Here is a 12,013-nt window from a genome sequence, read left to right as displayed (position 1 = left end):
AAAGTGACCAGTATCGTGATGAAATACCAACAACGGTGATACAAGCTATCGAACAGGCTCTTAGGAGACGCAAACCGACCTAGAGGCTAAAGTTTGTGAAGAAAGAAAATGGCGTTAAATATAGAGTGAGAATAACCAGGAGTGGAAGTTACAATATCGACATTCTGTAAATTATATTTTTTTGTGAAGAGAGGCGATGTGACGAGCAAAAGTGGCTTAGACTTGTTTTTGTCTCAAAAATCTTTACTTTTTTTAATAAATTGTTTTGTTTTATTATTCAAATTTGTATAAACGTTAATTATAATTTTAATCTAAGTAACGCCACCTAGTACTAAGTAGGAAAACAAAACAAACAAATATCCCAAAGCAAACATGGGACAGCTGTTAACAGCTGTGATATTGGTGATCGTGTATGTATGTGTGGCTGATTGACACTATAAAAGGATGGCAGTTGTGAATAAAAGAGTTAGTCAGCCAGCTGCCGGCGAAGAGGTAAGATATTAGTTAGCTGGATAGGGGTTATACCTCTTGCAGATAAATAATATCGCAAACTCGGCGAATAGCGGTTATACCCACTCTCTTGGGTTGCCTTTTCTTGGTTATACCTCACCTAATAAAGCTCTTGGAAATTGAGTATCGGTGGGAGTCTGTGGTTATACCCGTTCCCGAAAGTACTTAACAGTCGTCTCCTCCGGTACTTCCTCTTGTTGACGCCCGTGGTGGTGCCGCGGTCAACAGAGAGAAGCCCTGCGGCTAAGACGTGTGAGCAAGTCTGTTCTCCCTCGTGGTCGTGCCTTTCAATATCCGCGAGAGCGTACTACGGGAAGCCTTTTCTGTCTCCGCATGAGCATATTACGGGACGTACTATTCCCCGTCACACCTGTACTAAACTCTACGGGACGTATCATTCTCAGTCGCTCGGTGGCTAGTGTATTGTTAGTGTGTAAAATCAATAAAGTACGGTTTATAACGTTATATGAAAAAAGGAAAATTGACTTTTAATCCTCTGGCTTAATAAATAAATTTTTTGTAACGAACCCTGGTATATCACTTGTGGCATAATGTGTTCGTCTAAAAAATGGTAAATTTGATGGATCGGCAGAATTGTTGTTCTATGTTCAAAAACTCTGTGATTTGAGGTTCCCATATAGTTGCAAATAGCATTGACAGTTTTTATGCCAGGACAATTGTTTATGCATTATTTTAAAGCATTACAGTTGCACTTTGATTTGGTGTATAATTTGTGGCGTAATGAATTTTTACAAAAATAGGATAGATCGGAATATTTATTGGTACAGGTTTAGAAATGCGGTAATTTAAGGCTCCGATATGGTTGCAAATATCATTTATAGTTTTCATGTTATTGCCGTCGCTTATAAATCTTTTTATTGCATTTTAGTTGCCATTTGTTTTGGTATATTTTTAGAAAATGGCCAATTGGATAGATCGGTGGAATTATTTTCACAGCTTCAAAAACGCTGTAGTTTGAGGTTCCGATATGGCTGCAAATAACATTGACAGTTTTTACGCTATGACAGTCATTTAGGCATCATTTTAAAGCATTATAATTGCACTTTAAAATGGTATATCATTTGTAGCATAATGGGTGTTTTTACAAATTGGTCAATTTGGTAGATCGGTAGAATTATTGTTCTATGCTTAAAAACGCTGTGTTTTGAGGTTCCCATATGATTGCAAATAACATTGACAGTTTTTACGCCAGGACAATCGTTTAAGCACCATTTTAAACCATTAAAATTGCCATTTGTTTTGATATATAATTTATTGCATAATGTATTTTTAGAAAATGGCCAATTGGATAAATCGATAGAATTATTTTCCCAGGTTTAAAAAGGCGGTAATTTGAGGTTCCGATATGGTTGTGAATAACTTTGACAGTTTTCATGCTATGACAGTCATTTATGCATCATTTTAAAACATTAGGATTGCACTTTAATATGGTATATTGGTCAATTTGATAGGTCGGTAAAATTATTGTTCTATGTTTAATAAACGCAATTAACTTTGGCAGTTTTCGTGCTAGGACAGTCCACAGTGGGGCAGAATGGAAATTTTTGGGAAATAAATCTGGCATTTCTAAACGGCTGATCCGATCGGGATAAAATTTGGCGTGAGCGTAGCCAAGGAGTATTCGAGTTTAAGTTTTGAAGATGAACCCCGCAGATGCCCCAGGGACGGAGCTGTGGCGGCTCAAATTAGGGTACCTACGACATTTAAAATTTTTAAACTCGTGCTATTACCCAAATACAAAGATTTTTATATTTTCTGAAAGCGCTCAACGAGATCTTGGATGCTTGGGCATACTACTTAGCTCTTATAATATCCGAGTTATAGGCATTTAAAACCTTGGTCCGCCTTGTTAGTTAGACAACAAAATTTCCAATAATATACAAAAAATTTTAGATCAATATCATTTACAGATCCAAAAATATACGTTTTTTTAATTTAAAAATTCAAAAAATTTTAGATTTTTGCCGTTTTTTGTTTCCCAAAATGTGTCTTAACTCTTTTATTAATAAAATAAAATTTTCTTTAAGAACATATAACAATTTTATAGTTTTCTAAAAGGTATCTTTACGCAGAACGCTTTGGCGTAAAAAATTTGTCCTATTTTTTTGAAAATGTTGCCACTGCGTCCTTCCGAATATGACCTATTTTTTTATCAAAACTTCAACTTTTGGCGACATGTTCTAAAATCCCAAAGCTGAGATCACAAAACTGAAAGCAGTTTTGGAAACCTCAATATGTTTCCTATTTACTCCAAAAGTGTTTTCCCAGCCCTGAAAGAAATGTGCACCTATGGACAAAAAAGTAAAAATCCCATTTTTGGGATTTTCATTCCTATTTTTAGGAATTGCGGGATGCCCTTTGACCTTTTCATTTTTTTTTGCATTTTCTTATTTGAAATGACAAATTTAAAAAGCGTTGAAAATTTCATTGAGTTTTGTATATAAATAAAGATTTTGTCATACATTACACATTTGTTTAATTTCTAAAACTATGATTTATATCAAAATTTTAATAGGGTCACAGATAGCTACAACAATTTAGTCCTATTTATCCCATAATATTTTTATCCCTTATATTTTAGATATGGAAATTCTTTCAACAAAAGATTTAGTGGAATATTTAAAAGATGAAATAAATGCACTGGAGCCCATTTGCATAAAAATAAAGGAATTCTCTATTAACGTATCATATCAGCTAAGCTTAGCAATGATTAATGGAAAGGGCTGCAATGCCAGAACAGAAACTTCTTCCTTCAGGAGATTAAGAAGTCCTGGCTTTCGGAATTTCACCACTTCATGCCAGAATACGATTTTTGGAGAGAATCTTACTAAAACAACAAAAAATAATGAGAATTGAAAGAACTGAGAGCTGCGGGAAAAAGCAGAATCCAAGAAGAATTTAAAGTTCAGATGGGACTAAATATCGACAAACCACTTCCAAGTTGCGGTAGTACAAATGACGGTAATACGGCGAGAAGGTTTTTTCGTGATTTTGAAATTACTTCAAAAATAACTGAAATCGACAAGGAGTTGCTTCGAAGAGTTAACACTATTTTAATGGTACTGAATAGTAAACATAAAATTAATGGAAATCAATTTGGGGAATATACATCTGAAATTTTTAAATTACTTGTATCTCTGTATCCATGGAGGGAACTAACACCAACAGTACACAAAGTATTGTGTCATGGTCAAATAATAATTGAATCGAATATTTTTCCACTTGGAGAGTTAACAGAAGAAGCCCAGGAAGCTCAAGAAAATGCTCCAGGCAATCACAGAATGAAGATATTTTTAATAGTTTACTTCTATCTTCTGATCCTGTTCCTTCAACTATGCGAAAAAGATGGATTTGTTATGAAACTCTATCATCTCAAAACAAGGAAGATTTAAAGGACTTATCCTTTACCTTCTGGATATGTATACCGATATGACATATTATTTTATAGAAAATAAATAGAGTTAGGAATTAACTATATAAGTAGGTTGTAAGAATTAATTGTATTATGTTTAAGATAAAACATAATACAATTGTTGTAGCTATCTGCGACCCTATTAAAATTTTGATATAAATCATAGTTTTAGAAATTTAACAAATATGTAATATAAGACAAAATCTTTATTTATGAACAAAAACTCAATGAAATTTTCAACGCTTGTTAAATTTGTTACTTCAAATAAGAAAATGCAAAAAAAAATGAAAAGATCAAAGGACATCCCGCAATTCCCAAAAATAGGAATGAAAATCCCAAAAATGGGATTTTTTACATTTTTGCCCATAGGGTCCACATTTCTTTCAGGGCTGGGAAAATACTTTTGTACTAAATAGAAAATATATTGAGGTTTCCAAAACTGCTTTCAGTTTTCTGATCCCAGCTTTGGGATTTTAAAACATGTCGCCCAAAGTTGAAGTTTTGATAAAAATTGGTCATATTCGGAAGGACGCAGTGGCAACATTTTCAAAAAATAGGACAAGTTTTTTTACGCCAAAGCAAAACTATAAAATTGTTATACGTTCTTAAAGAAAATTTTATTTTATTAATAAAAGAATTAAGACACATTTTTGACAAAAAAAAAACAGCAAAAATCTAAAATTTTTTGAATATTAAAATAAAAATGTATATTTTTGGATCTGTAAATGATACTGATCTGAAATTTTTTATATATTATTGGAATTTTTGTTGTCTAACTAACAAGAAAAAGGCGGACTAAGGTATGGTAAATTTTGTGTCTCTAAATTTTTAAACTCGGATATTATAAGAGATAAGTAGTATCTCCAAGCATGTTTTTTCAAGATCTCGTCGAGAATAAAAATCTTTGTATTTGGATGATAAACAAAAAAATGACACGAGTTTAAAAATTTTACATGTCGTAGGTACCCTACTTTGAACCGCCACAGCGCCGTCCCTGGGGCATCTGCGAATACTCCTTGGCTACGCTCACGCCGATACCGCATATACCATCGGAACAGCCGTTTATTAATGCCAGATTTATTTCCAAAAAATTTTGATTCTGCCCCACTGTGGAATATACAAACACACGTAAGTGGAAATTCGAATTTATTTAAAAACATCTTCCATGTGCCCTTAGCTATTTCATAAAGTCTGGGCATAACGAAAATAGTGGTATTGATAAAAATATTTTAAATTTTTATTTTAAAAATACTATTCCTATGTCACCTTAGACTGTTGAAGATAATTATTTTTGTATTAAAATAGTTGATGATGACACATAGAGCTAATATAAGTCTTTTGACAAGAGACGATGATATTGAGATGTTTATTGTTAGGCTTTTAAAGAACCAATTTACAACGCATTGCAACAAATCTATAAAATTTAAAAACCATCAATGTAAACTGGACATACCGTTTGTAGTTTACGAATATATCGGATGTATATTAGAGAATATACAAACACAAGTAAGTGAAAAAACAGAATTTATTCAAAAATATCTTCCATGTACCTTTAGCTATTTTATAAAATTTAGGGACAATGAAAATTTTTAAAAAATTTAAAATTTTTAAAGAACCAATTTACAAAACATTGCAGCAAACTAATTTTTGCATACGATGATTGTTAAGCAAATGTCGACTTCCCAAAATAATTTTCTAAAATTTAAAAACTATCAATGTAAACTGGACATATCGTTTGTAGTTTATGCAGATATCTGATGTATATTAAAGAATATACAAACACACGTAAGTGAAAACTCGAATTTATTTAAAAACATTTTCATGTGCCTTTAGGTATTTCATAAAGTCTGGCATAATGAAAATTTTTAGTAAATTTGAAATTTATAGTGATATTAATATAAAGATATTTTTAATATTTATTTTAAAAAATATTATTCCTATGCCACTTTTGACTGTTGAATCTAACAATGCTCAAAGTGATCAACAACCTGTTGTATCTACGCAAAAATAATTGCACCATGACTCATAAAATAGGAGAAATCAAAAGCCAAAAAACAATGTGAGTAGTGTAAGTTTAAGTAAAAGTAAGATAATTGATAATATTTGTTAATGAAATTAAAAGCAAGCTGTAAATCTCCAGAAGCTATATGCCTTCCCTTTATAAATTCCCGCTTAATTCTTGGACAACTTTTTTATCTATGTAATAATTTGTTTAACAGAACATGTTGCAGGTCAATAAAAAATAAGAGGAAAACAATTATTAATTAAATTGCTTATACAGAGATATCCGAGTGTCTCAAAGACTTAACATTTATTGAAAAACGGCTGGTAATAGCTAGACTTCCATTCATGATAATTTATGCTCTTGGTTTTGAGAGACATAGCGGAATAAGATCGGCTCTAGTAAATTTCTCTATTTTAGTCAATAAAATACGTTCAGCTCTTACAAGATTATTTGATCAAACTCAAGTAATACAGTTTCATCTAAGACGATGCCGTAAGTAGCAGCATGATAAAATGATCGAAACAATTAGACCAGCAAGAGTTATTAAGTTATTTGATTACAAACGACTTATACAACAGACTTATACACAGTGATTCCATCGATGAGTTATTTCAGACTAAATTATATTCCTGGTACTGATATCAGTTTGATAAAATTATTGCTTTGTTCACCCACAGAAAAGACAGCATTTGCCATTGGTGGAGCTACACTTCATTCAATGTTTTCACTGCCAATAAAATAGTTTTCTTCAGAACGAACTCTGACATTTGACTGTGGCACAAATAACAAAAGAAAATATTGAACTTATTCAATCCAAAGTTATGAATTCCAATGAAAATATAACATTCGATGCAATTCATATTTTTGTATCTAATAGTTGAACTTCATAATATTTTAAGGTTAAGCAGAATAAAAACTGATTCTGGTCGTTCCAAAGCTTTTTGTAGGCCAATAAGCTTTGAGTATATAAAGGAATCCAAAAACAACGCAAGTTTTCATAAATCGTATTGAAACAGAAATTAAAAACTTGGAACCTATAACAATCGAAATAGAAAATTATTCGTTTAACATATCCTATGATTTAAAACTTACAATGATTGATTGGAAAGTTGGAAATGACATTACAGGAACATCATCTACTTAGTACTGCTACATATGTGGTGATAAAAAAAATCAGAATTTTCGAATATTTCCAAGCAAAGGTCAATAAATGAGGAAACATTACATTTGGAATATCCCTATATACTCGCATACGATTTCTGGAACATTTTCTACATTAAGCATATGATTTAAAGTACAGAAGCATACCGGAAAATGCAAACAAAAGTGCAAATAACAATAAGGAGTTAATGGAAGTGAGAGCCAGTGAGAAAAGAAGAATTCAAGAGGAAGCGGATGTGATTAAATATTGATAAACCACTCACAGAATATGGAAGCACAAACGATGGTAATACCTCTTGACGTTTTTTCAAACATTTTGAAACTACTTCCGAAATAACCGGAATTAATATGGATTTACTGCAAAAGGTCAATATTATTCTAATGGCGATAAATAGCAAGCATAAAGTGAACGCAACAAAATTTGGAGAGTATTCTACAAAATTTCTTTTGGAATTATATCCCTGGAAAGAAATGACACCTACAGTTCACAAGATATTATGTCATGGAAAGGTTATCATAGAACATAATATTCTGCCTTTAGGAGAGCTTACAGAAGAACCCCAAGAATCGGGGAATAGAGACTTTAAGCATAAGAAGTGTTCTAGGCAGTCTCAAAATGAAGATATTTTTAATAATCTGATTCTATCTTCTTATCCTGTTTTATCTACTATAAGGAAACGTTGGATTTGCTACAAAAACGTTAGCATTTGAAAATATTCATGAATTTAAAGATTTACTTTATCTTTTAGATATGGACTACTGTGATACCGATTATTTTACAAAATTATATTAACCCTCCGTCATGCGCATGTATCTGGCCAGATATTTTATGAATTTAACTGTGATTTTAATATATTTCTTATTTGGTTAGGGTTTGAGTCTCCAGGTACCTTCTACAAATATTGTTAGATATCGTAATATTGTTACTAAAAATTTTTCATATAAATGTACTGAAATACATAGTGTATCTCTTCAGATACATGTGCTACTTACGTGACTATCGGAACATGTGCATGATGGAGGGTTAATTTAAAAAAAATAAATAAAGACTATTTTTATATAAAATAAATACTTGTTAATTTTTTAGGGATAAAGAATTACTATCAAAAAAAAAGTATGGACGGTAAAAATTTTAAAATTTTAATTTTCAAATGCGAATATCTCCTAAACTATAAGAGATAATTTACATTTTTTATAGTGCTCGATGAGGAGATTCTATATACGAAATTTTTTTAAATCGGAACTCAATTGAAGAAATAGAATCGTTTTAAAAATTTAACATAGCCGATGTGTCCTAATTTGAGGACCCCCGCCGGCTTCTGGTTGGCCTATAAGGTCCAAATTCCAAACCTAAACTCGACAGCACCCCCTCTTTGTGCATACCAAATTTCATTAAAATCGGATTAACCGTTTAGAACTTACCGAATTATTTCCCTCTTTTTTTTCCTATACCACTGTGTGTCGTAGTAGGCATTGCATCTGTTGAATTATAAGGTCGTAAAATCACACTAGAAGTGTCATAGTGATGTCACAATACCCAAAGGACTAGAATGGTTTTGTCTAGTGTGAAATATTTGTCGTCCAAGTTTAGTACCTGACGTAGTCGGTCTTTCTACCAATGCAGTTGATATGTTAGTAGGTCGTTGGTTATTAGAAATGGGATTGTATGGTCGTAAAACCAAAGAAGAATTTTCATCTAATGACGCAGGAAGTGCATTGCTATAGTTTTGAAAAACTAAAGAATTCCTATGCATTGAAGTATGGTGTCGCTAGCCAATTTATGCAGCAATGAAATTTTTTTTAACAGTTCTAAATCTCTCAGGAACAGACATTCTATCAAACTGACGACAAATATGAAGTAAATGACCCAGTTTTTGCATAAAACATAAGCATTTTCATTACATGTATTCGAAACATGTTCAATGTTTAACTTATCAGTATCGAAACTCATAAAATCGCGTATGCAATCTAACGTTTGAATTCTTTTGGTCAAAAATAAATATGTCCAAATCTTTTTATAAAGATAAGGCAGTTTTATCCTTAACACTTTGTCCCCATAGTGTCACTGTCGTCTTTGTATACAAATAAAAACGATAATTGGATCCCAATTATGAGTGGAATTGTCTTCCTTTATTTGATAACTAACCTTATGATGGAATGCATAACAAGAAGTGCTCTATAAGGCTTCTAAATGACAAGTGTAAACAACTACTTTTTAAAGCTAACAAAATTTAAATACATTTGCCGGTTTATTCGTTGAATTAATAATAGTCTTCCCTCAAATATGTAAACTAAAAATAGTAAATCATTAGGATTTACACTTAGACTACACTTAATACCGCAAATAGTCGATTTGTACTTAAACAAGCTGTATTGTGTATTTACAAAAATAAAGTAGTTTTAAAACTATGATTCTTCAATTCTAGTTATATTAAAAATAATTTAATTAATCTTTTATTTTGTTATCCATTTTTTTCTAGAACTTTTAGTTAATGCAATTTTGAAATTTATAAGTAAATATGTGCTAAAACATTTTTTGAACAAATTTTAATTTTTTTAAATACGACTCGGGAGTTTTGCTTGTTTTGCAGTTTTGCTTTTCCTGGCCACACGTAATAACAAAAATAGTTACATATACCCAGCAAAAAAAAAATTGGCAGTAGTGCAAAGTAATGTAATTTTCATGACGTTTTTGTCGCAAATGCAACTCATTCTAAATGGCTTCTTAAACTCAAGCAATTCCGTATCATTAATAATTCAAAAATTCATTCAGATAGTAGTGTAATAATTTTCCTTATTTACAATAATTGTTGTGTTTTGTTGCTATCATTGAATGTTAACGCTCAAAGTTAGCAACAAAACGAACATTACCTGAAATCGACTAAATCTTGATATTATTTGCAATTTCTTGAAAAAATTTATTTATTTTTTAATATTTTGTAATTTAAATTTTATTTTAAAATAACTTTTTATTATTTGACATTTACACAACCATATTTGTATTTTTATTTCTGAATTGGTAGCATTTTTTACAAGTTAAAACTGAAATTGCCTTTGAAAGTTAGCAACAAAACACAATTATCATATCAGAGTTTTATTTTAAGAACAATTTTTGTGATTGAGTTTACTTTTCGTATATATCTCAGCAAAAAAATAACGCAAGTCATTCTTCACAAACGATGAAACCCCAGTTAAAAGTGAGGACATAGATACACTACAAATAATATATTCTAAATACATAAAATGTTGGTGAAAAACCAATGAAATTTATATAAGCGTGTCATTGACATTCAAATAGCGGATTTTTACTATTTCTTCAAATTATAGTAGAAGTTATCAGTTTAAGAACAAATTTCTTGTGATTGAGTTACCCTTCATATATATCTCAGCAAAAAATAATAAATAATTGGGGAAAATTGTTTAAAGACCAATTCCGATAGCCCGAATTTTCTGAAATTTGGCAGTCTGGAATACACTTGATGACACTATGATGCTATGTTGGAATATTTAAAATTAACTTCGAAATTTCGAAGTACTGTTCGAAGCTGTTAAAATTATCTAAAAATTGGGGATATTCACAAAAATAAAATTTTAGTTCTTTTCGAGGCCAATACATTTTCTAATTTCGAAATAATGTTCGAATAAATTTTAAAGCTGTTAAAATTATCTCAAAATCGGGGAGATTCACAAAAATATTATTTTTGTTCCTTTTTCTTACTTTTTCCAATTTGAACAAACAAATTTTGAAAGGAATTCGCAGTACGAATAATTCTAAATACATAAAAGTATGGTGAAAAACCAATGAAATTTACATAAGCGTGTCATTGACATTAAAATAGCGGATTTTTACTGTTTCTTAAAATTATAGTAGAAATAGTTAAAAGTTGCCAAAGTGAACAACATCCTTCCAATGATTTCGGGTTACTAGTTGTGATGAAAATACTACATCTTTTTCCACACTTTTTAGTTTTTACTTTTTTCATACTTTTTATATATTACATACTTTAATATCTAGTATTATGTTAATGAAATTCCTAAAATGATGTATTGTTTTAGATTCAAAATGAAAAGGAAACATCGAAAAAGGGTGATGATGCTGTTGATGAGAAATCTATGAATGTTTATAATGAAGAATTGCTATATAAACAATTACTTTCCTATATGATGGAAGGTGAAACAGTTGCCTGTGCTCTAAAACGTCTTGACAAAAATAGAGTAAAGTTGAGTTCTGTACAAAGATTGCGGTTAAAGAAGCAAGGTATCACAGATGAAAATGGAGACAAAATAACAAAACTGACAGCGTTGGCCAACGAAATTCTAACAAAAACTGGTAATATGGATATATATCAAGCTACTTATGAATCTATAAAAGAAAAAGTGAATTGTATTCCGAGCACAAGCAAAGATGGCGGCTTTCTAACAGAGTCTAGTTTTGATATGTATTCCGATGACTTCAACAAAAACGAGGAGGAGCAGTTAAAAAAGCAAAATTTTAAGAACGATAGTGAGGAAAAGAATGTCACAGATTCAAAACCGAAAGAGCTTCTTTGGGAATTCAAGTGGAATGAAAACGATACCACCCTACAGGGACCCTTTAATACAAAACAAATGCTTAAATGGTCGAATGATGGATATTTAAAAAATGGAGTTTATGTTAGAAAAGTGGGAGAACAATCTAATTTTTATACGAGCAATCGTATAGATTTTGATCTTTATTTATGAACTTATTTTAAGTCTTATTAAAAGAGGTCATGTTATAATTATATTAGGTAATAAAAAGTACTTTACATTATCTGATTTTGTATTTGTCTAAAAAACTAAAACATTTTGTAGTTTGAAATTTATAAGGCTTTTAGAAAATTTTTAAAATCTATTTCTTTACAAAATACACAATTTATTTGTAG

General features: G+C 30.8%; 1 protein-coding gene across 1 annotated transcript; it reads left to right on the top strand.

The window, feature by feature from the left end:
- Positions 1 to 444: 444 nt before the first annotated feature.
- On the top strand, positions 445 to 11,831 carry LOC124420813 (CD2 antigen cytoplasmic tail-binding protein 2 homolog). Its single transcript, XM_046955008.1, has 2 exons — positions 445 to 492; positions 11,166 to 11,831. Exons 1-2 carry the CDS (start codon positions 445 to 447, stop codon positions 11,829 to 11,831), a joined length of 714 nt encoding a protein of 237 aa, XP_046810964.1.
- The last annotated feature ends 182 nt before the right edge of the window (positions 11,832 to 12,013 follow it).

The sequence above is a fragment of the Lucilia cuprina genome, chromosome 2 (assembly GCF_022045245.1).
Source record: "Lucilia cuprina isolate Lc7/37 chromosome 2, ASM2204524v1, whole genome shotgun sequence".
Taxonomy (NCBI): Eukaryota; Metazoa; Arthropoda; class Insecta; order Diptera; family Calliphoridae; genus Lucilia; species Lucilia cuprina.
Note: the sequence above shows the minus strand (reverse complement) of the source record. Positions and strands in the feature narration are given on the sequence as shown.

What these genes read in the sequence shown, in the direction of transcription:
- LOC124420813 (XM_046955008.1), top strand. Translation starts at nt 445, where the DNA reads ATGGCAGTTGTGAATAAAAGAGTTAGTCAGCCAGCTGCCGGCGAAGAG. An exon ending in AGCCAGCTGCCGGCGAAGAG is followed by an intron (nt 493 to 11,165) that starts GTAAGATATTAG and finishes GTATTGTTTTAG; the next exon opens with ATTCAAAATGAAAAGGAAAC.